Source organism: Phodopus roborovskii, unplaced genomic scaffold, assembly GCF_943737965.1.
Source record: "Phodopus roborovskii unplaced genomic scaffold, PHOROB, whole genome shotgun sequence".
In the NCBI taxonomy this organism is placed as follows: Eukaryota; Metazoa; Chordata; class Mammalia; order Rodentia; family Cricetidae; genus Phodopus; species Phodopus roborovskii.
Window position 1 is genome coordinate 4054965 of NW_026125391.1, and position 26002 is coordinate 4080966.

The 26002-nt window shown below is 38.3% G+C and overlaps 1 protein-coding gene across 1 annotated transcript in view; it reads right to left on the reverse strand.

Moving 5' to 3' along the window:
- Positions 1 to 26002, reverse strand: part of Nrcam (neuronal cell adhesion molecule) — a 137492-nt gene that overhangs the window by 50002 nt on the left and 61488 nt on the right. Inside the window, exons 2-11 of the mRNA XM_051175060.1 lie at positions 23846 to 24051; positions 21342 to 21359; positions 18848 to 18953; positions 16744 to 16940; positions 15873 to 15995; positions 11640 to 11810; positions 11099 to 11155; positions 9198 to 9309; positions 6370 to 6554; positions 5015 to 5146 (exon numbers count right to left, since the gene is read on the reverse strand). Coding sequence (XP_051031017.1) covers positions 5015 to 5146; positions 6370 to 6554; positions 9198 to 9309; positions 11099 to 11155; positions 11640 to 11810; positions 15873 to 15995; positions 16744 to 16940; positions 18848 to 18953; positions 21342 to 21359; positions 23846 to 23954 — 1210 coding nt within the window. The 5' untranslated portion in view covers positions 23955 to 24051. The remainder of the gene's footprint in view (positions 1 to 5014; positions 5147 to 6369; positions 6555 to 9197; positions 9310 to 11098; positions 11156 to 11639; positions 11811 to 15872; positions 15996 to 16743; positions 16941 to 18847; positions 18954 to 21341; positions 21360 to 23845; positions 24052 to 26002) is intronic.

Below are 26002 nucleotides of genomic sequence, written 5' to 3' on the forward strand. Positions count from 1 at the left end.
ATATGGCAAGACTAGCCATTTGGGCAAGATACTGCTCTTGTCTGGACTGTTTGACTTCATGATGTATAAACTGGACATGCAGGACCCACAGAAAAGTGACTGCTGATGCAAGATGGACAATGCTATAGGGTTCATGGAAGAGTCTGCCAGACATTCTGCAGGACACAGAGAAAAGTAACTGACAAACTGCCAATGCAAGAAGACAGTTTAAACTTTCGTGCTTTGCTGAGGTGTCTGACAGACACACTATAGCCTCTGGGCTGAAGATGGAAGATTACAAAAGAACTTTGGGTGACTAACCAGGCAAGTTGTCTCTGTCATTTCTAGAGTTTATATACTATCCTTCTGTGGTCTTTGAGGGAGTTGAAGACAAATAGTTATGGTTATAGTTTTCCTTAGTTAGGATTAAAGATAAGTTACATATAAGACTTTAGACTCACAAAGATAAGATAGATGATAAAATAGTTTCTTTAAGTCTTACTAAATGTTAATGGACTAAATATTAACTGTGATTCTTATTTGATAACTGTTATATGATATATTTTGCTATGCTAAGGTTAAAACCCTTTTTTGATTTTAGACAGAAAAGATGAGATGATGGGAGATGTCATTTTGTAAATATGTTTCTCATACTGGTTATTGAATAAAGCAATATTGGCCAATAGGAAAGCAAGATAGGTAGGACTAGGAGACTAGGAGGATTCAAGAAAGTGGTAGGGAGGAGTCAGCATGCAGAGACGGGAGAGAATGAACTCCTGTCCTACTCTCCAGTAAGATGAGACCATGTGAAAATACTTAGATTAATAGGAATGGGTTAATAATTAAGACAGAGCTAACCAATAAGAAACTAGTACCTGGCCAACAGCATTATATCAAATAGAGTTTCTGTATGTTATTTGGGGCTGGTGTGGTGGTGATATCAGACCAGAGGGAAAAACCTACTCATAACACTTCAGATCATATCTGAGGTCTCTTGTATGCCTCTTATAGCTACATAATGGAATGTCTGACCACTATGGACTATTTAAACATATCTTGGGTGTTTCAGGAGCAAATTCTGTACTTAACACATTTGTGTGTGTCAATGAAGTCTGAAGTACCTAGCTCACCAAAATGAGACATCACTTCAGGAGCCAGTAAGATATGCATCCAGGTACTTTGGGGTTAATCTGATGAATTTATGAAACAGTAGGTTCCAGGTCTGAAGGCAAGCTCCAAATCAACACCACATTTTGCCGGCATAACCCAGTTTTACCGACACCTTACCCTGACATTCCTCGTTTTGTTGTTTGAAGCTTCTGAAGCTGTCAGAACCCTTGGGCGATCGTCAACAAGCCAGGAGAGTCAGGCTTTGGCTCCCAGACTGTGTCTTTGCTGCTTGGCAAAGGAGACAGACCTCAGGCAACTGGCACGCCTGCTGCATGATTTCCTGAACCAATCTACTACAGAAGCCCAGCTGTTCCTCGACCCTTCACCCCAGCAGCTGGTCCATCTACAGTTTCCACAGTCTCTTGGGTGGAAGATGATGCCAAATAGCCAGCCTGGGCCTCAGGCCAACTTACAGAGCCTGTGTTGGTGTCTACTGAAGTTAGAGATCCTCACAGTTCAGTCAGTGCCATTGCACTGCACAGTTTTCTCCTTTTCTATCTTTGCATGTCTCTGTTATCTTCCATGACCTAGTACTGCTGGATGCACAACTCAACAAACTACAGAGGAGAGGCAAGCACCAGGCCTGTTTCCCAACAGTTCACAAGTCTCAAAGGCAATCTTGTTTAAGTCCATGGTCAACAACTAAATGGAAAGGAGAGTGGTGCATACCTCTTCAAGCCTCTGATGACTTTTTGTTTTGTTCAGGCGGTGCTTTATTTCCTCACCCAACTCGTCATTGTGGATTAGAGGAAGCCAGTACACAGAGTCATCTCTCTTTGCATTTTACAATTTATTTTCCATTCAAAGAAGACACTCAACAGAGGCTGTCCAACAGCGCCCCTTACCAGCAGGAAGTAGTTTGGAAAGAACAACGCCCAAATTCCCAAATATTGTGTATAAATGTTTGTTTTCATTTAATTGGACTGTTATATAAAATTAAATAAAATTAAAAAAAAAAAAGAAAGAACCATGCAGGGCCCTGTCAGCCCATCACCCTCATTTATGAGATGTCCATGCACTTCCAGCTTGACCATTCTAAAAGAAGTGTCACATCTCTCTGATAGAGAGAGCAGCTGCTTGTAGCTTCCCAGGGCAGCCCGGTGGGCAAGACCACTTGTTATGCTGCCCTGTGCCACATAGTTCACCTCCCTGAATGCCCACCAGACAGGCTGCTCTGAGCTGCACACACATGAGTTGGAGCTCCATGAATCTGGAAGAGCTGGGGAATCCCTACCATAGCTGTGTGGCCTCCCTGGTCTTTTCCAAGGGAACACACTTTTGGGATGGAAAAAAAAAAAAGAACTGACTTAGAATTTGATTTGACAGATTCTATCCCGACTATTTCTGTCTGGGAACTAATTGGATGATTTGGGGCCTAATTTGTCCCTGTGAGATAATTTCCCTCTCCAAACACCCCCTCTTCTAGTATTAACTGTAAAGAGGAGTGCATGTGAAGGCATATTCAAAGCTCATAATACAACAATTAATAGAGTTCAAGGTTCCCCGAAGTGCTGTCCTCCAAAGGTCAGTCACTCCCATAAGTTCATATGTTGAACACCAAGCCCCAAGGTGGTCCTAGGCCAAAGGCTCAGGCCTCTGGCAGGTGACTAGGTCATAAGGGCCCTTCTCTCACAAACAGGGTCAGTGCCTCTGGCAAACAACTTGACAGAGACTATTCCTGCTGTCACTGCACATTCTCAGAGGAAGAACCAGCACTTGAAACCACTAGGTGCCTTCAACTTTGATTTTCCTTCCCTCACTATTGGGAGCAATAATTTTCTATTGTTTATAAATTATCCAGCCCATGGTATTTGGTTATGGCAGCAAAGCAGAGTAAGATAGCCAATTTGGACGGATGATAAACCCATCAGGAGGAAAGATCAACCTCATCACTTAATTTCTCAGTTTTCCCTGCTAGGACCGTGTCCTGATTGCCAAGTCTGGGAGTTTCTCTCTTAACAGCCCATGGCTCTCCCAGTGTTCCTGCTGAGTAGCTAGATGGATGTTCTCTCGTACTTGTCTGATTTTGCTGAGTCTAAGTCTCAGAAGTACACTTAACCTTCTATAAATCTCAAAAAATCTCTGAGATGGAAGAAAGCAAATCCTTTGGTGCAGAAACGCTGAGTATTCAATATGGCTATTATTATTCTATATGCATTCTTAAGAAAACCATAATTGTACTATAAAATGTCTTTTAGTTCTGGGCTTTCTTTCACTATTTCAGTTGTCACATAATCCCCTGGGAATGACAGTAGCTCCTTGATATATGACCACGAGGTAAGATTTCTGGTGTTTCCTACTCTGATCATAATTAAAATTAGATCATAAATATCAGTACCAATTACTGGCCTCATTAGCCTCTGTTTTCTTCCAAGAACAAACTTCCTTTTGCAGTAAACACAAGCTGTTTATGTCCAAGTATCTGATAACTACTGTGCTTTGTGACACAAGCATACTCTCAATAAACACACTCATGGCACAGGGTACAATTACTCAGACTAAGCCCATGGCTGCTGTGCCTGGCTATGAGGAACACGTTGTCATTCCTCAAAGTCATAGTAAATCTACTGGCCATCTTCATCTCTGGGTTGAGCCTTCCATCCCAGAGGAAGACTCAGTTTTAGGGAAGTCAGTTCAAAGGATCTTTGCATAATGTGGCAGTAGATGTGGTATGTGGTTTTTATCTGGGGACTACTAGGAGCCAGATTGTATGAAAGCAAAGTATCTTTATTAAGTAAAGAGTGTCTTTGCATCTGATCATGATAATGACTAGGAGGTGAGCCAGAGACTGTGTTCTGTCTGGCTGTCTCTTTCTCTTCCTCCCTCCACCTCTTTCTCTCTTTCTCCCTCCCTCTACCTCTCCCTTCCTACCACTCTGCTTTCTCTTTCTCCATCAAAGAAGTCTGAATTCCAAGAATTTTGTCATGTCCAAAGGCCTCCCAAAGTGGGGAGGTCAGGAGGTAGAGGAAAAAGGTAGCTGGCTGCTCTTTGTATGACCATGGCTCAGAAGTTCAGAATCAGTGAGACAAGTTACCAGTTCCATTTTTTTTTTCATTCTTTGCTAAAATTCCCTTCTAATATTCCAATCCTCTAATCAAATTTTATAAAATGAGCCTTACTATGACTTGGAGAGATTATGAAAAGACCATGGCTACACTTTAATGGGCCACTGTGGGCAGCATAGTGGTAGCTTCGAGAGACAGCTAATAAAATGAGCTAGGAGTGGACCTGCAGAATAGGGGTTGATGGTTACAAACAAAACAATGTCTTAATGTCTTCCTCAAGGTTTCTGGAGAAAGATCTCACAGTACTCAGAGAGGGTAAAGTGGGAGAAGACTGAACATCCTGCATAAGGTCAGGACCCCATCCTTCAGGTATCTATCCAATGGCACATTGACCCCTGAAGATTGGAAAACTTGGGGGATACTTGGGCTTTCCCCAAGACTGAAAACTAGGCCAGAGTGATTATTCCTTTTGTTATCCACTGACTTAGTCCCAATCTCCCTATCAGCATATATTGACTCTGTGATGTTTCCAAAGAAAGCTAATCTGAGCTCTCAGTGGTGTTTATTTCTGACCCTGTCATTCTCCCCATGATCTGGGATAAAAATAAGAAATATTCATAAGTTCCTATTAATACACATACAATTATTATAAGTTCTTATTTAAATTTACTTTATTCAACTCTTTAAAGTCAAAATAAGTATTTAAAAGTGATAAAAATTTAAAGGTGATTTAGTGCCCCTGTTTACTTTATACTAAGCTTTCCCCCTAACCTGAATTATTTCATCATCATGCATTTATTGCTGAGATACAGGTGTACTTTGAAAATAACCTCCAGTTAGAGATAACGAAGAACACTTACTTTCTATTGGAACTCCATTTGTTAACCAGCCAATTCTCGGTTTGGGGTTGCCATTAGCTCTACAGATGAGGGTTCCATTCTCTCCTGGGGATAGCACGAGGTTTTGAGGTGCCACAATCCAGTATGGAGCCGCTTTATTGACAGAAGAAAAACAGATTTTTTTAAAAAAAAAATCTGATTCAAAACAAGTATTGAAGCAAAAGAATACATTGGACTGTTGTAATAGATTATAAATGTTTTGTAGAAGACCTGCTAACCTCACTTTTAGAATGAAAAACCCTAAAAATTGCTTCAAATGATTCTTTAAACTTTGCAAAGAATTTGAGCTCTTATCTATGTAATTATAAAATGGAGAAACAATTTTAAAACTTCACTTTTGAAAAGTTCAAAAGATAAAATAGTGTTTTATAGCCCTTTGCTTGGTCCAGTTCCTCTAATATCTAGTTTTTATATAGCTGGATTATGGATATATATGAGACAGGAAGTGAGCATTGCCCTGTCCATCTCCACTGACTGGTTCTCTTTAGCCAAGGAGTTTCTTGGACTTTTCTTTTCTTTCACAATTCAGACACATCTGAAGAATATTAGTTGGCTTGATAGGATGCCTTCAGTGAGCCAGTGAGATGTTTTCTCCTGATTAATTCCAGGTTTGGGTCTGTAAGAATATCACAGTGATGATGGGTTCTTTTAGATCACACTACTTCAAGGAAGACAAGATACTGTAATGACTTATTATTAGTGATGTTAGATTTCACTATGTGGTTTGGGCAACATCTGTCTGGTGTTCTCACTGCAAAGTTACTACTGTCCAGTGCTCTGTGTTCTGTCTATTGGCAGCAGGTCACTAGTACAGTCTACTCTCAAGAGAGGACATAACCTCCATCTCCTCTAGGAAGGAGTATTAAAGAATTACTGGATATACATCAAAATTGTCTTAGCCACTAGGTTTTTGTTTGGTTCAGTCTTGATTTGATTTTTTTTTTTTTTAAAATCAAGAAACACTTTGAAGATCTGCAAATACCTTGCTTCTCCTTAAAATTGTTTTCACCAATTTTAGAATTCCTCCCTGGATCTTGCCTGAAGCAGTTATCACTGTGGGACTATCATGGTGATTTTCTATTTTCACCATTCCTTCTGCATTTACTGATTGCAATTCTGGAAGAATGGTTTGAAAGGGTGGCTTTTTAATCTGGCCTGGATGTAATTACAATAAAAATGAGAAAAGATTCATGACATCATGAATGTGGATATAAATTTAAACTTCTCATTACTAAAAAGTGTGATCAAAGGCACATTGAACTGAAGCTTCAGAGCCTCTACAAATGCAAGGGGGTGCACGTGAGATGGAGTTATACCTTTAACTGTCACAGAAATGGTATGATGGATGGCTCCTAGTGTGTTTTTCGCTATGCACTGATAATTTCCAGAGTCTGCTTCTGAAACGTGGGTGATCTGCAAGGTTTTCTTAAAGTTCCGATAAAACGTCCGGTTGACAGGAAGTATTCCATCTTCTTTGATCCAGTAAATAATTGGAGTAGGTCTGAGAGGATAAATAAATAATGATGTTAGAAAGGATGAGTTCACCTGTGACTGTCTTGCAGCATCAATTCTCATGCACATTTGTAATCAATTGTTTTTGTAAAGATAATGACAAATATACAGGCCTTTTCATTAGAATCACATTTCTATAAGTAACGCTCAAGCCCTGTACTTGGAACAAACCCCATTTTTAAATAATGAAAATTATGCTAGTTTGGACATACAGTAAAGTTTGACTTCAGTGATGTACTTCACTGCAAGCATGGATTACTTTACTAAAGGGACCTAATCTTTTCTTCAAGGTTCTGGTCAGTGAAGATGCTCTAGAGATTCTTCCTATGTCAACCAAGAGAATTATTATTAAGTTAATCACATTGTATTATAATTCCCCATCAGCTAGTGTTAAAGATATATAGTGAATGAACTCATGAGCCATCAGTGCCCTTGGACTTGTATATACATTTACTAATCAAACTTCCTGTTTTATGACACATGGATGATATGAATTAAATGATTAATGAATTAAAACTTTTTCCTTCACTTCCTTATTAGTGAAACCTTAGAACACCATTAGGCTAATTGATAATAATAGACCAGATTAATGCTGTACCACTTCTCACTCAATTTTATCCATTCAAATCAGGAAAATCCAAGCAAATGGTTTGATGAGGAAAAGCCAGAATACTGCTTGGAGTTGGATCTTTTTCAAATGCTCAGATCTTAGCTCAAATTCTTCTCTGACATTGGTTCACTGACCTACTTGGCCCTTAGCATCTCCAGTTGTCTTAATGAGAAGAATGGTTGGCTAGTATAATGTCTTTACAAAGTTTTCATGAAGTAAAAATTTAAAAATTATTCACACAAACATTGTGTGTGTATGTGTGTACACTAAGCTAAGTGTGTGGGAAATAGTAAAGAAGAATGGTTGATGGAGATCTTAAAGAGATCATTATATTTGTCCTCAGAGATGGAAAAATACATGTTTGTATTGACAATTAGTAAATGTGGCTTTGTTTTGTTTGCATAAACAAAATGACAGCATATAAACTTGGTGATCTGGTTTCTAAATTTAAAACCTGCTATGAACATGTAGAGCTGCAGTAGATGTGAAATCAGTTTGGAAGTTCTAGTCACACGTGGATCTAACCATTCATGTTTCCTTAGTCAGACTCATGTTTCACACGAGGTGGGAGAGCAAAGGGGCAAGACACTCAATATTCCAGGTTACAGTGAGCAAAGGACCAGTTGTTATGGAAAGTTCCTACTGTACTGAAAATTCTTTAAGATTTATGAATGTTTTAATACCACATCTAACAGTCCCTGAGCTGCAAGCAGTACAGTACCTACCAGGGTTTCTCAAGATTTCAATGTTTTTATTTTTTTTTTATTTTCAAATTATAAGCATATTTTACAAAAACAAAACAAAACATTCAGTGTTCCTAATTTAAAAATATGAAACTTGTTAAATGTCATGTTGGTGCTTGAATGAAAGCAAAATGGAAGTTGGAAAAATCCTATTAGGAAAGGTTGATTTTTTTTTTTTTAAATTAAATGTATTTATTTATTTTACATCCTGGCTGCAAGTTTCCCCTCCCTCCTCTCTTCTCATTCCTTCCCTCCCATATCCCCTCAGACCCCCCAAATTCACGCCCCTGTTTCTGTACATAAAGGAGCAGTCTTCCTATGGGTATCAACAAAACACTGGAAAGATTGATTTTTTGTTTGTTTGTTTGTTCTATCTTTAAGAATTTTGTTTTTAAACTGAAAAATCAAATGTAAATTCCCAATTTAGCCAGCAGAGGTCTCCATGGGCATCCTGAAGTAATTATTCCTGGATTAAGGAAAGATTATGTGATCATTGGGTTGCCAGGTCAGAGACAATACAAATCATAAAGCATGAAGGCAGCCAGCGTGCTCCTGGGATCCCACTCACAGTTGCAGTATCTGTGTTTACATAATGGCACTTGCTGTGTGCCAGGCACTGTGGGAGGACAATCTACAACCTGCCTGTCATATAGATCTAATGTCACCGTTGCTCTTGTATCTGTGGAAGGACTCCCTGGAAGGCCTAACAAAGACACATAGACTCTACAGTCCGCCCTCAGGAAAGAACAGATGGAAAAACGCCACAGTTTTAAGGCCTTGACATGCTCTGTGTGCTTTAGATGGCAGACAATAGGAGAGGGTGACACTGCTACAAATCCATTGCCAATGCAGCTATCAGGTGCTCCATGTGGCAGACCTTGAGCTTAGTAACACCCCCCCAAGTTAATCCACCTTCAGATGACACCCCCACACCCTGCCCAAGCTCTGGACAAATGACCAAGAATAAGTAGCTGTTTTGTTTTTGTTTTTTTAAGCTACCAAGTACTAAGGTTGTTCGTTAGAAAGCAGCAAAATCCTACCGCTTACTACATAAAGCACAGTGATCACAAGGTGATTTCAGATATAGATAATGCAATACAACACTATCACAATGAAATACTTTAGCAATAACATGGAATTCAAAGTTTACTCAGGAAATGATTTTGCTCAAATTAGAAGCATAAGACAACAGTGCTTCCTTGGATATTACTTCCCACCAGTCTTTTATATTTGGGTAAGAAGCATGCATTAGGACAGAACGTGTTAACAGTTAACTCACAGGCCTTCTGCAATGCACTCCAGTGACAGCACGTTTCCCCTCAGTTCCTCTTTGAGGCTTTCATTGCCCTCTGGAGTTAGAAATGTTGGTGGTCTCTCCTTACTAGATTTAGCTACAAATAAAAAATGCGATATACATTAAAATTATAAAGATGTGTTTTCTAGGAACATAGTCATTGTCAAGAGCTGCCTAAAATTCTAATCTCATTTCAAATCCGTTCCATGCTTATTTTGGAATTTGTTCAGTTATGCATACACACTCTGTCCTTACACTTATTCAGTGTGTAGGAAAAGAAACAATTTTGGTTGCCTGAGAAAACCAGTGGAAGGACTCCTTTTATACATGTCTTTACTTTGGGTTAGGTCTTATCAATTTTCTATAGGTTGGTAAATTTTCAAAATGTCAACAAAAAAAAAAAAAAAAATCAGCTCATCAAACTGTACATCCCTTAAGACTGGTGCTCAAGTCAAAGCAAAAAGTGTGTCTTTTGGAAAATTCTTATTTTTTTCAGCAGCAAATCATTATGAACAAAGCATTTTGGTTTATTCTAGATTGAGCATTATGGGCACTGACTTATATCTCAAGATTCTTACATTGCAAGATTTGTGAAAAATAAAACAAAACTAAACAATTACTGGCAGAGTTCTGGCATATTATATGCCTTGAATGAAGATTAAAAGTAGCGGGGAGGGGGTGCTAAAAGAGTGGCTACATGGTAGAGGGTTTGTTTAATGTGTAAGATACTTCATTTGGTTCCTAGCTTTGGGGAAAAAAAGAAAAGGAATATTCACAGAGCTAAACATATTGATAAAAGTTTTTCAATGACAAAATAAAGAAGGTCTAAGTCAGAGATCTTAGAAGTATTTACACAGAAGACCTCCTGTCTGATGGTTTCTTAAATATGAGTCCTTATTTACTGAAATCCTTGGAAATTTTCAAATGGAAATGGGATAAAACTCTGTGAACTTTCATTATTTCAACCACAAATATCTACTTGATGCTTCTACAGCCAAATGAAGAGGCAGCATGTAAATTTCTCATTTCTCAGAAGGAAAATTGAGTACAAAAAAAGGCATTGCTGAAGAAAAATTAGTTTTCTTGAGGGTTTAGAGCTTGTTGGCGACCTTACTCCTCTAAAAGTCACCTTGAGAATGCTCTCAAGGACCATATTCAGGGGGCTATATTAAATGAATAAAGGCATGGGTTATATCCTGCCATATTCTCTAATGTTCATATAGCAAAGGTAGAAAATTAAAGCAGCAAGAACTCTACCTATGGAAATTAAGGAGTCTGTATGTTCAGAGTCCCTTATTTTTAGGAATAGATTTTATGCTTGGCAAGCACTTTTTCATTAAGGAAATCAAATTCTTTCCAGTTTAAAACAATGAAGCTGAATGGTCTATTGTTAGAAATTTGCTCCCACAGAAGACAATGAGTGGGCTTCTAACAAAGCTAAGAACAATATGGTTGCTAATGCTACTGAATGACGTTAGACAATTACTATGGAATGTTAGTTACTAAAGGTGCTGATGAGTCAATCAGTATTCTAGGGGTTAATATGACCAGTCAGTTCATGTGTAGGTCATGCAAAGAGTTTTTAGACAGCACAAAATATGGAAAATACAATTCTGAACACATATGAAAGATTTTTTTCTAAAGAATATGAAATGATTTGCATGAAACATTATAACAAGTTTATACATACATCATGGAAAATGTTTTAGTCACATGCTTGAAATTTTATAGCTAAGTTTTATAAGAAACATACATTGGCACAGTGATATTGAACATGTGATTAGAAATTTCATAAAGAAACAAAGTTAAATAACCATGGAGGTGGAGTTAGTGAACTAAAGTCTACAATGAAGGAGAAAATATCAGTTACAACCACTGTAACTCACCACCATAAAACTCAGTGTCACTCAAATTAGCAGCTATAGTGTCATTCAATTCATCCACTGAAATAAACAGAATATCATGAAGAGGGCATAAAGGTAGGGAAGAAGAGTCAAAAAAGACGGGGCAACAAAAACAAATGCATACAGGTATGCTAACAACAATTCCTTCCAGGTAAATACAGTGCTTGACATCATACTGGCTAAGTCATTAATTCACTCAGCCACCCCCAACTACAACTTGAACTACAGGATAAATGCTAATAAAAGGCATTGTGAAGCATAATACATACACCAATGCTCAGAATGCCACAGAGTCGGGAGGTTGCCATAGAAACAGGAATGGCAATCAGTGAAAAATGTAAACCCAATATTTAGGGTATGTGTGCTTTTTCTAGCACATAAGCTAATGCTTTAGGGATCCTTTACAGGAATTTTCCTGATCATTGAACCGGTTTGCCTCAGATACAGAACTGTATTAATTGTTAATAATTTGATTCATGTATGTAAATGCCATTGAAAGAGACCCAGAAGACCCAGCTCTTACCTGAAATCACCTTCAAAGAAATAGGTTGCTTCTGTTGTATGGTTTGAGTGTGATTAAATCTGGCATAGCAGATATAGTCTTCACGGGTGTCTTCTGGGAGGACATTGGAGAAATAAAGGTCTCCATTCAGGCCTTGGGAAACCCGCTCACTCTGTGGAAGTCTTTGGAAGGCTGGAGGAAGACAGAGAGATACTCAGATCATTCTATCATACACTTGCCATTCTCCACATCACCAGGACAGCCACCTACTAACACCTCTGAGCTTCACCTGAGAAAAATAAATATATGTTTCTCAAAGCTCTTTTTGTAAAAGAAAACAACTCTCTGAGGGCTTATTTGTTTGTTGCTGTTGTTTTAGTTATGTTTTTTGCTTTTAAGATGTGAGACACACAGACATTCCACTGAAACTGGCCAGTTCCTAATTTCTTGGTGTTTGAAGCAGTATTAGCACTAGAACTGTGAAGTGAAATATTTCATTAACAAAGTAGAAACGGAAAAAAAAATGCTCTGTAGCAGGTCTGTATATTTCCTGGTATCTGAATTGGTCTCTAATTGCACACATTTTAGGAAACACATCAGAAAAGTTTGTAAGAATATTAACATGAGTTACATGTCATCATAAATTAGGCCAGGAGACAAGCACAACCGTCCCCCATCCCGGTGTGAGCCTACAATCTAATTGATGAACCAAGTGGCAACCACCTGGTTAAACATAACAGGCAATGGCAATGATGCCACTATCTCATGTTATGATGTGTTCCTGGGAACCAGGCCTGGTTTCCCTCATCTTGTGTACAGTTCAACTTGTGATATAGTTCATCTTTTATTCATTACATGTGTGAATAATGGCCATCTCCTTGTACTAAAATCTAAGCTCCAAGAAGGAAAACACGTTTTGTTTAATGCTAAAGCTATGGACAAGTGAGCAGCCTTTGGCAAGGGCTCCTTCAAACACTGTTGGAATAGTTGAATATCAGTCATCAGCACATTGACAATCCAGTTTCCAGAAAGATCATCCTCCTTCTAGACCAAGTAGGGAGCTAGCCTCAGGCACAACAAGAGGATTTTCTATATGGCTGAGGAGTGAAGAGAGGTGGAAGCCACTGATCTGCATATGATGTTACATTTGACCATCAAAAAGCATCCCAAAGCTCCTAGCTCAGTTCCCAGAGCCTCAACTGTGATTTCTTCCACTCCCAGGTGAGGGGGACTTGGTCAAATTGCACATCCCTGAAACATAGGCTGGGGGTTTATATTTCTTCAGCCTGAGGTAAGGATATGTGTTCTTCCTGCAGCAGGTATCTGGCCTAGTATTTCACAAAAAGCAAAATTGTAGTCAAAACCCAGCAGTAACTTTGGCAGTTGGAGCCCTGTGAATTGTGTTATCCAGGTTTCTGTCAAGTTGGTGGCTTATAAATTTACAGTCTTAAAACATTAATCCTCTTGGATAGGAATGACTTTAAAATACTGAGGAAAAGAATGGACACTGAAAGCCAGGCAAGGCGGTGCATGCCTGAAACCCAAGCTATTTGGAAGGGGAAGAACTACAAGGTGAGGCAAGTCTGTACTACATAACAAGTTCAACATCATCCTGGTCTACAGAGTGAGACCCTGTCTCAGAAAACATACACTTATTTAATGAATCCAAAGCACCAAAGACACATATTTATTGCCTTTTGTTTCTCCTGAATCACATGACTAATGGATGCTGCTAGCTCTAATGTAAGGCAACAGGCATCAATGGGTATGTGTGTGTGTGAGAGAGTGTGGGGGTCGGTGACTGCATTTGAGTTTCTCTGTATTATACTTGGAAAAAAAGAATACGGAGATAGGAATACTTTTATGATGCATAAAGCAAGAGTGCTATGGGGATTTAGCCTTTTCTCACATTCATATGCAAGCCCATTTGAAAGGCAGATGGTTTGCTGCCATTTTAAAATGTAAGACCTCATACATATTGCCAGTTGTGCCATGCAGGAAGCATGAGCTATGTATTCTGATTATTTGGAGAGTTTCCACGTGACATATGTCTTTATTAAGAAAACAAGAAATCATTTCTGAATAAGAACGATTAATACATCTAAATTTGATGACATTTGCAAAATGTTATTCTCAAAGCCATAAATCACACCTTTGTATTAGATTTGTTGTGCATACCCTCCATATCCATAACAACTGCCACATAAATAAAGGGAGTATATATTTGCACATTTATTTGTTTTCCACTTCTTCTGACACTTTCTTTGAGTGGTTTCAAGAGTAAACAATGAACATTAGGTGTTAGAGTCCAGCTTTCTCCTCAGTGAGGTTTGCAGCCTATGATTGATTGCAGAGCGAGTCATGTCTCTGAGAATAGGGTATTTTGTGCAAATCTTTTGCATGAGTTCCCACCATTCCATCTACAGGCAGGTCTCATGCAATGCCACCGTCGAATTATTTTTGCCAGATCTAACAGGCATTTCCCAGGCATCATGCTATCTATTAGCTTCACTCAACAATCATTAGTATTTTATAACCTGGGTTCTCCGCCTGGTGGGTGGAACACAATTCTATCTCTCTATGGAATCTATTGACTACTCACTGTTCTTTCTCATTTGCTTTTCTGTGTTCTTGCACAGCTGTTGGTCTCAGTCTGCAGTCTCTGTTCTCTACCTCCAGTACCAGATCTCTAAATTGTCTCATACAGCCCATGGTTGCTTCCTATGCTTTTATGCACTAAGAATTCATACCATGCTCACTGCAGCCCAGCTCATCTTCTGCCTCACACCTCTCACCTTTTTTGAGCGTGTTGAGCTGAGGATGCCTTGGGATGCCTTGGACCTCTCACATCTTAAATTCTGGGTTCATGGTTTCTAAGCCAAGCTGTGTGCCACCTCTAAGATAGCATGCTAACAGAATACCTTTTTTGGAGGGGGAGAGATTAGAACAATAAATATTTGACTATGTGAAAAGTAAGCAAATTTGAAACTTTCTAGCAACTATATTTATTTCTCTTTGTTCTAGTTTCTTTATGAGGAAAATGAAAAGGATGGCTGGATAAGCTTCAGCTGGTTATGAGAAACTAATAGGAGACTCAGTGTAATATTATTAGTAAAGCACTACACTCAGAAAAGGCTCAATAAATATTAACTGTGTTGGTAATTTTAAATAAAACAAGAAATGGTATAATAAAAGTAACCTGATTCCCCCACTACTAGTCTTTGAGGTTTCGGGAGAGGATGCTCCTATTTTTCAATCAGTTTTCCATCTCTAATCTCGGCATTCATCCCTGGTTTTTCTCCTCATGTTCCCATATCTCCCTCTGTAGAGGCTTTACCCTCAAATTATATGCAGAGTCTGACCCAGTCTACTGCCACTTCCCAAGTTCAAGTCACCAGTAACCATGATCTGGTTTACAGCAATACACACCTATTTGGTCTCCACCCTACCTCTTTTTCAAGTGCTGAAGATTGAACCTAGGGCCCTATAGATCCTAGACAAGTGATCTACCACTCAGCTATATGCTAAGCCACAACCTGACTTGTCCCCACTTCTCTTTGGTCCTCCATGTTCTCCACACATGAATGGAAGTGATCCTTTTAATAATTATTTTATTTCAGGTAAATGCGTTCTTTCAACATTTTCCTATTTCATTCAGATTTAAAAAAAAAAAAAAAAAAAAAAGGCCCTTTCCATTGAGTCCCTGTGGTTCCCTGACACTACTCTCCCTTCCTCTTGGCTACTTTTTCTGGTTTAGTTTTTTGTTTTGTTTGGTTGGTTGGTTTGGTTTGCTTTGTTTTTCACGCTAGGGATGCTTCTCTTTAGGGCTTCTACAAATGCTCCCTTTTCATACAAATATGTAGATCACTCATCACTCATTTGTCCTCTCACCCCAGCACATTAGCACTGGGCTCACATTTCTGCTTTATTTTCTTCCATAAAGTTTATCATTAACTGATAAATTTTCAAAATGCATTTACTGTCTGCCTCCTTTTCATTCTCAGCTTACCTCTGTTGGATAGAAAGCAAACCCAGTCATCATTGGGCTTGGATTTTCTATTGTTGTTGATCTATAGCAATGCATGGTACAGTTAATGAATGAAGTGGCATGGTACTTAGTTCATTAAGCAACTGTTTTTCTGAGTATCTATAGATCATTTTATAAGCACTTTAGCATTCATAGGAGGAGGTGAATTGTTAATACAAAAAATAACTACAAGATGATTGAAGGAAATTCTTAATGTTAGAACTTACAATTATCCATCCAAAATATTATGGCTGGTGGTAATCCAATTGGAGGTCTACAAGGAAGTATCAATGACTGACCACTTCGAAGTGTTATTGGTTCAAGTCTTTCTTTGGTCCACAAGGGAGACCCTGTTAATGAAAAACAAAAAACCCAAAAAACCTTCAGAGTTATGTCTTCATGCAAGACTAAAAAGAAGACAACAATACAAAAAAAAAAAAAAAAAAAAAAAAAAAAGGTATCCAAAGTTTTTGGAAAATGGTAACCTATTATTTATAATTTCTCATTATTTATATACATTAAACAATAAGAAAATGACTTTTAAACGAGGCACTAGAGTTTTCTTTTTAAAAAACAAAATATATTAGGAGAAAAAGAAAACTCTCCTTTACTATTATTATATTTATTTTATATATTACATATACTAACATGTAATAATTATACTATTGGTAGTGTGACTTAAGCCACTAATTCATTATCTAATAATAAGACATCTACTTTGATACATGTAACTTCTTCACAGAGAATGGAAAAACTTAAATGGCAGCATATTTGCTAAAGAAGTAACTATATATACATCAATATTTCATATAGGATTACTTGTGTATACTCATAAGATTTGTAAGATAATATATATTATATATCAATGTCAAAAAGGTTGTAAAATGGCTTTCAGACTAAGTTGGCTTTACATACATATACGTAAGGACAGAAAAATACCGGCTAGAAGTTATTTTCATGAATGGAAAGACTAATGATCAATTTAAATTTCTTTATGTAGAATTCTAGATGCATAAGTTTAAATGTTTTCAAAATAACCACAATTGGAAGTGGTCACTATTCTTTAAAGGTCATGTTTGGTTGAGAAATCTCCCTTACTGGATGGGCGGACAACAATGTTGTTAGAGATCGCAGCTCCACGCTCATTCCTGGCTGTGCACTGATAGACGCCTTCATAGGTCTCAGCTTTCCCTTCACTCATGATATTGATTATTAGTGTTCCAGAACCAGGCTTCATGGTGACCAGAGCATCTTTGTCTATATCAAAATGAGTTCCATTACGAGTCCAGGAAAAGCTGCCCAAAACATCAAGGGTTAAGCTCATTAATGATCTAAAAATATAGGATTATGTACCCCTTTAAAAAAAAACCTTAGTTTTATAGGGTTCCTGAAATAATTGTTAGATTTCAATATTTAGCAAAAGGTCCCATTCTTAAAATACTGTGCTGAATCATGATTCAGAAAAAAAAATGCTATTTTTATATTTTGAGGCTTATAACTCATCTAAAACCAGCTCAAATCTAGTACAAATTGCTTGCCATTTTTTAAAGAAACTATAAAAAACAGGTCTTTAAGGCATAGTCTCTGAACATTTTTATTATGAACCCCATTGTTCATACACAGTTAAGTTGTCTATAAAAATGTGCTCTAGGCTGAAATGTGACAAGAAAGACACCTAGAGTATTATATTATTTTTGAGTGGGAAATTGATCAGATCTGTTTCAATCCAGAGAACAGGATCAGGGTTAAGACTTTGGGTGTTCTAAACATTAGTTATTAAAAGTGGTCATTCTATATAAGGTGAATTTTTAATTCTAGAAATAATTACATAACGTTTAGAAGATATGTCAAATTGTCAATCAAGATTCATTTTTTTTCTCAGTTTAGTTATATAAAAGATGCCCTCTTCTATGACTAAATGTCATAGTGCTCGTGTGATTAACTTCCTAATTAGGCACACCTTGGTGATGGTCAGACAATGGTGACATACATGTCAAACATCCCTGTGTTTTCCAACTTGGATTTCTTGTTTTACTATGTATGCTTACCAAAGCTAGAGAGGGGGTAGTGGTGGTATAGGTTACAGGCATCTCATGGGTAGAGGGCACAGACACCGGTAAACATCCCACAGTATTCAGGACAGCTTCATTTCACAGCAAAAAATCATGACTGCTAACTAGTGACAAAAAGTCTGTCAAACTTGGATGGCCTTACCTAAGAATGAAGCTAAAGTGCACACTGAGGTCTGTTTGAAAAATGGTTTCCCAAAAATATGGTGGGGCTATTGTTTTGGAGTGAAGCTTTGATGAAAGTGTTAACATGCATAGATATCTAGAACAACGTAGTATATTTCCTCAGGTTCTAGTTTAATAAAACTTATAATATATAAGCATGCAAATAAAATATCTAAAATATTCATCCTTTTATTATTTGTAAATTCTTATGCCTAGTTACAATTTAATAGTCCTGAGACTTAATAGTTGCAATATTTTAAAGTCTCATAGATTAACAATCAAGCTCTATAGAATCTTCCATACTATTGGATGTTATTTTCCAGAGGGATTTGGATAATAGTCCAGCAGGTGACACTCAGGATCCCATCTTTATCATGTTTTGTTTAGACCTGATTATGATGAGCTCATGCTGAGATCTACAATAGAGAACCCTGAGAAGTGTAGAGGATGGTATAGGACTATTACATGGCCAGTATAGAAGTAAGAGAGCTCATAGAAGCCATCCATTCAAATCATCCTTTATCTTTTCAACCTATGAGAAAGCAAGCCCAGATAAAAGGGTTTGCCCCTTGTCATAAACCACTGGTGTCAGAAGCAAGATTAGACGATCTTTCTCTAGCTCCTTACAAATTAAGGGCATTTTACAGAAAAGCATGAATAGGAAATGCAAAATTCTGGGCTTTAACAAAGAAGCTGTAATTAATCTGAGAGATGAGACAATGAACATCTAACTGATACTTTAGAGATGTGCAGGACCTAGAAGACACATTAAACACCATTAAAGGACTAAAATGAGCCAGGGAGTTGGTGGTAAACATGAGCATGTTGTCAGTCATATTGAGAAATATCCAACTGAAAATGAAATTGCTCCACATGATCTTCCCTGTTCTATCAAAATTCCAGACATTTTCATATGCACATAATTGCCTACTATTTTAAATGCTATCAAAAGCAGGAAGCATGCTTACCTTGGAGGAGGTTTCCCTTTAGCCTCACACTGGATTACAATATTCTCCCGAGGGTCAATAATGTAGTCCTTTGGCGACTGCTGAGTGATAGTTGGAGGTTGTACCACTTAATTGTAAAAGGGAAAATAATGTAAAAAATAAATGTTTTACTATCAATAATAGGAACCACTTTTTGTATATTAAAATCACTTGCCTAAGATTAAATATGCCACGCATATTCTTAGTAACTTCTGTTGTGGCAGTAAATCCTCATTAGGTTTTCAACTAAAACTCATCTAAAGTTGGGAAGTCAGGATACAAATTTCCTTTGGCAACACCACACACATTTGCAAAATCCATTTTCCCCACACCAAAAATCTGGGAAAATGATTACTAATACAAGTCTAATATTCAAACATTGTTTTTCTGATGTAACAATGAGAAATTCATGGTTATTTTGTTTCAAGTGATATCTTTAATATAAGTTATGAGGTAGATTTGACTCTTCCTCATGATAGAATATAGAGCTCATTGGTATGCTAATTATGTAAATTAATATATCCCAGGGAAACATATTTTTGGCATGCACATATATAAAAGATGGTTAAGTTAGATCCTTGACATGCCTTATCAGAGACAGGAGGTAAATGAATTAGAAATGAAGAGAAAGCATTCTTATTTGGCTATAATTGGGGTTGAAATTCCCCTTTTTGAGGGGATTGTGTTTCTAAAGGATATCTGTTTTGACTCAGAGCAATTCAATCTGAAGAAAGCCAGTCTACAGACCTTAATCATTCTCCAAGTTGCTCTAAGAGCACTATAGGGTCTTTCCTCTCAGGAGATCAGGATTCTTGTTAAAATGGGAAAGCACTAGATACTATAGATTTCAACTTCTGTTTGTTATTCAGAGAGACTAATGGCTTCACCAGGAATGCCAAGCAGGGACTAATTTTCACCTCATTTCTGCTTGGTCCATGCTAAGCACAGCTTCAGGGAAAGCTATCCACAGAGCGGTAGTTTGCAATTTGTCCTTGCTCTTCCAGGGACCTTTGGCCATCTGGAGAGTTTCCATTGCCACAACTAGGGTTGAGGTAGATTGTTTACCTGTAGTAGGTAGAGGCCAAGGATGTCTCTATATATTTCACAATATGTACAGCAGACAAAGGCTTACCTGGTCCCCAATGCTAGGACCAAGAAACCCGGCATGTGCTACAAAGTGAGTGGATCTTCTGGATTGTGCAATAAAACAGTCCTGTGCCAGCTTGCTTTCCCCTGCATCAGGCACTTTGGACCCCCTTGCCTTTATTTTGTTAATTTCCTAGTCAGTAGTTCTGTTTTGATGGTTAGTAGCTCTCTGATTTTCATTAGCTGAGAGACTTGAGGCTCAATGCCTGTAAGCACTCAGAGGGGAATGAAGTTTTAAAAGTAGACTTGACCTCCAACTGTAACTGGGAAGATTTCTACACACTTTGTGTAACATTTTTAGATGCCTACACTGGGACTGTTCAGTTGTGCTTCAGGATTCTGATTTGGACCAGCGTCATTTTGAAGTGATCAGCCTCAGATTCTGGGAGTACTGGGTTTAGGATAATGAAAGGAATTCTCAAGGTTCTACACCATCAAAATGGTGAACAAAGACATTGATAGAAGGGATTCCTAGAGTCATTCAGTCCAGTTCTTCTTGGGGGAGAGGGATAATGGGATGGAAGAAGAGTGCCAGACATGCAAATTTGCTTTCAAATGCAGGGCTTCCCCTCCTGTGTTTGCAGCTGCACCAGGAGTTTGCCATCTGGAGGTATCTTTTTGTACAGTGCTTAGGTCATATGGCAATTAACAAATGCTTTGTAGTAATAAGTGACTTACCAAGATTTCTCTGTTTAATTCAACATCAAAGGAAAATGTCTGAAAATGGACCATCTTTTCGCTGGATTATAATGCTACCCAACTGTCAGAAGCAGCAGAAATTTTTTTCCTTATAGGAAGCTTCTCAGGAACAATATTGCTGAAATGTTCTGTCTTCTGTGTATTTCAATACAATCTGCTAATGTGCAGAGATTTTCTACTTATAACACCTGGGACTACTGTTCTACCAGTTCTGAAGGCTGTAGTAATAGAAAAGGGACTTGAGTGAGCTTCTGCACACACCCAACTTCCAAAACTCTGCAAAAGATGTGTGTCTGTTCCAGTTGATGGCATTTGAAAAAAATTATTCTCCCTACAAAGTTTTGAATTTTCTCATTGAGTTACATCAGATGTGAATACAGCATACAGCTTGTATATTAGTAGAATAGCATGTTGGTGAGAGTAATATCAGAGTTGCAATTATTCATGCAGGTTATATACTCCATTTGTACCTTAGCATTCAAATGAGGTATTTGGCTATAGTAAGCAACATGCTTAAAAAGACGCTAATCACAAAGCATGATGTTGTTTGCTTGATTCACACTATTAATTCAAGAAACAAGGACACAGTCACATCTTCACACCGCCTAGTAATTTGTAGAAATGCACTTACAGTCATCAAGAAGCTTTGCTTTTTCCCCATCAGAATCAGCAGGTAAGTGGGCAAAGAAGATTAAAGAAAATCAGATGTTAGTAATGAGAATGTTAGCACCCTAAAGAAAAAAAACAGGGCATCTTGTCTACTTGGTTTGACCTAGAATAAAAACCATTCTGTCAAAGTTGAAGTTGTGACATTGCAAGAGAAAGAAACTGGCTGGCATGCAGTTTTGTCTGCCCCTGCAGCAGCTTCTCACATCAGCATATGGAAGAACAAAGGCATGCTGTAGGAAAAAATGGAGGGGGAACTCTTCCAGGAATAGGGATATACAACTCCATCCTATACACATTGTGCTGCACTGATAATTATGGTCATTTTTTAAAAAAAATATAAAATCTACAATTAACTTGAGTTGTCACTCTCTGTCTAGTGTCTGATCTTATTATCCCAGATACCACAATGCACACAATAATAATATCTAATTTGGGATATTGCTATAACTCTCCATCCAAGTCAAAACTAACATTGACTTCAGATATGTGCACTTCTATGGTTATTTTCCAAGATGGTTTTATGCCATTAGCATTTTTCTGCTTTGGAATTCTCAATAGCCCAGACTGAGGATGGATGATCATTGTGTGTGCCGAAGAAAGGGTGTGTGGAACTGGGAAGTGTTTACATGCATTTTCAATCATTCTGCAGGTCTGCCTGCCACTACTACTTGCAAAGGTTAATGCAGGAGAGCCTAGGCTATTGGTGTCTTGATTTTCATCAAGGTTGTGCCTCTTCTCCATTAGCAGTCATAATTGAGTTAGCCCTAGGTGCCTGTTTCCCCTGATAGTTAGATTGAGCAGTCAGATTAAGGAAGAATATATTTAACACAAGAGAGAACAAAGGCATTTCCCTTGCTGCTTTTCCTTCTTCCCAGTGAATCTATTAGACCAAACTCATAGTTAAATATTCCTGCTCCAATAGGCTCAGGCAAGTGCATATTTCAATTAAATATATCTGCATATTTTAAATTAAGTTCATTGGCTGAATAACTAAATGAAAATATTGCATTTTGTTGGGCTTTATTATAGAGATGCATGGCCCAGGGAGTGAGCAGAGTGTGCAGGAAACACCATCTCACACCTTCTTACAGGCAGTTGCAACTTCTGTGACTGAAAAGGACATCCCAGCAATTGCATAGCCCTAGGAAATAGCTATCTTTCTTGTGCCTTAGAAACCTTGCCAAACAGACATTCTACTCAAGAAGCTAATGGCTTTAAAGAGGTCATGAAGATTGGGGAGAAAGGGTAAATCAATTGTGAAGTACAGTAATTGTTCCGATTTGAAATTCAGCTTCATGCTCAGGAACATATCCAGCTGGAGCCCAGTGCTGTCTTCATTGTCTACAAACAAAACACTCAGGCTAGGCAGACTGTGGTATATATTTTACTTTGGAAAAAATAAGAGAAAGAAATTCAGTAGCCCCTGTTTGCTGCTTCCTTTGACTGATTTTATAGGTCTTGCCTTAGTATCATAATGTTACACCTTTGTACATGACATACTAGTTGTTATAATCCAGGCAGGCCTGGCTCTGCCCCTTGAACTTGGTACAGTGCCTCTGAGCACCTTGGCTCTATACACAGGCACGGAGGTCTCTTTAGGAGAAGAACTCCTCTGCCTACTTTCTTCCTCTGTCATCTCTCTGAGGAGACATCTCTTCTCACACACACATTCTCTCTCTCCCTCTGTGTGTATGTGTGCGTCTCTGTCTCTATCTCTGTGTCTCTCTATCTCTTCTCTCTTTCCTTCCCTTATTTTGTTACCATCCCTCCCCAATAAACTGTCAACATAAGTCACATCTACAGATCTCTTTCCCATCCACGCCCCTGTCCTTCACTTGCTGCTGTCTCACCCTTCTGCCTTGAAACCAGTCAAGGCTCCCATGCTCTGTATTCACGGCTCTACTGTATTATAACACTAGTCTTATAATTAAATTTACACTGAAGATGCAAAACAAGAAAGTGAAATGTGGCCGTCTGTCTGAATTGGAAGAAACAACATATGAAGTATGGGTGATTGGGGGATACATTGGGACAGAAGGTGGGCGAGAACATTCTCTAGTTTTTTTCTAGAGATGCCTCAACAATAGAGAAAGAAAGTGACACAATGAGGACAATAAGAGGGGTCTGTATCATCCTTGTAAAGTAGTTCACATGGCCCTTCCACGAAGGAGTGCCCACAGGGAGGATCAGAGCAGTTGCACCATTCCCTTCTCAGACCACCCCTACCACTGTACACAAAAAACACCTAAGGCAAAGAAAGATAATGAGAAGAGAGGACACCGTGGCCAGTCATTTCCATGGCCTTTTCTATGGTATCTTCATAAGCACCAGGTGCTGAAGGTAAAAGCCAAATTAATTTTGATTAGCTTTTCAGTGTCATGCAGACACTTTTCTCATCAACACAGTTCAGGATGATGGTAAATACTGAGAGGGTTTGCCTCCTGGCCTGAGAGATTCAATACTCACGGTCAAGAGGAACATCCAGGGCACTAATGATCTGGCACAGGAAGAGAATCAGGGGCACTCTGCCTGCAGAGAAGGGCTTCTTTTTCGGCATTATTTTAAGCTGCTGCATCAGCTCAACTCCTGCTGAGACCCACACACGGAATTTCCTTTTCTTCTTTCACAGAAGATTTTCGTGCAAAGTGCAAGTAATTTTTTCATGCAGGGAACTGAAAAAGGAGGGGATGAGAACAATAATTATAATGTATTAAAAGTAGGAAAGGAAGAGTAAAAATATGCAGCTCAGAAAAAAAAATCAGCTCTCCATTGTACATGAATTCTAAAAGGGAGTTAAGTTTTAAATATTTAACTCAGAGACTGGAACAATCATTTATTCATAAATCTAATATCAGTTCAGAAGTATTTGTGGCGACGTCAAGCAAAATCCGCACCCTTTCCCATTATTATGATTTTTCCACTTTTAAATATTTGTGCTCAAGCTATCTAGAGGCAACCATTTCTTTCTTAATAGGTCAGGAAACTCTGGCTGTGAAGCCAGTTGAGGAGTGAGCACCTGAGGCTTCAGAGGGACAGCCTAAGGGCTTTTTCATTCTGAAGATGCTTGTTGAGTATCTCCTTTGAAGCCTAAACACTGGTGGAACAGCTGAACACACTACTTCATGTCATTTTCATTTCTTACCTACACTACAGGTTCAGAACCAGCTGAGCTCTGAGCTCCAGGCTGTCCTCAGCAGTCACTCTCCTCAACAGTGCTGATCAACTATGTTCTCCAAGTTCTTCTTCCATGAAATATTGGGGGTCACCATATTAGGTGACTTTAGAAGCCCTCGGTGGTCTGGACTGATTGATTCCACGTGCTTCCTTACAATTATTTTCTAGATGATTTCCTCTATACTTTCTGTGTTAGGTTTCTAATGTGCCCTGAAATCTCCTACCTTCTTGACTGATTTTATCCCATCCCTTTACTTGGAAAGCTTCATCCACCCTATTTGCTTACCAAAGTCTTATTTGTTTGCTAAGAATGACTTAGGAGAAACAACAGCTGATCATCCAGACTAGAAAACATTCCAGCATCACCTCTAAATTCCTGAAATTTCTCCTTGTATACATACTGTTTGTGTATGTATGTACATATGCCTGCATGCGTATTTGTATAAACATGATCTCAGCACCTAGGAGTCTGACACAGGAGGATCACTGGGAGTTCAAGGCCATCCTGAGCTACATAGTGAATCCAAGTTCATCTTGGGGCTACAAGTGACACTTTGTCTCAAAATAACAAAAGAAACCATAAATAAATTGTCTATGTGGGCCATATTCCCCTCATCTCACTGTCCTGTCACCCTGTATAGAGAAGCATCACACCGAAAACCTGAGCTGAGTCATAGAGAAAGAGGTCTGTGCCACCTGGAAAGAAGTTGAAAGTGTCTTCTCAGGAAGGGTTGGCTCCTGTGAGCAATGGCACCTTGGTGGACAAAAGAGAACAATTCTATAGTAAACTAAGGTAGCTTCTGCAGGCTTTATTAGTGAATTATATGTATAACTTTTATTAAGTAGTCATGTATTTTCATAAAATCCATGTTTTCTATTAGACTGTGTTTCTGTAGGTTAGAGACAATCTCTGCTACTCCCCAACTGTATCCCAGTAGCCTTCTTGGAGCATGGAAGGAAGCAAATACATATTTGTAGTAACAAAATGAAGGGATGGAAGAAAGAAGAGCAAAATAGAGACCTGAGATCAGTGACTTGATTGTATTCAAATAGACTGGCCATGGTATCTGAGCTATATTTTTCCTCTAACATGCACTTTGCAGACCAGAATTTAATCATCATAGATAAATCAGTCATAACATCAGCTCCACACATGGGATAAAAATCACGGACATGAAAACAATGGAACAGTGTGAATAATGTGTGTTTGGCTAGCAACTAAATTCTGACTTAAATTTGGTCTAGATGGACTCCTTACAGAAAGATACAAAGAAAGACACTAGCTAACCTTATGCATCTACTTATATAAATACATTTTGTGACTCCAACATTCATACTATTCTTTTTAAGATCCAGAAAGTTTGTCTTTTATTCCATTGTAAACATTCGCCTCTAGGTAGCATTAAAAAGCAGGAAGGGGAGCTTGCTCAAGAATTTCTGACCCAGATT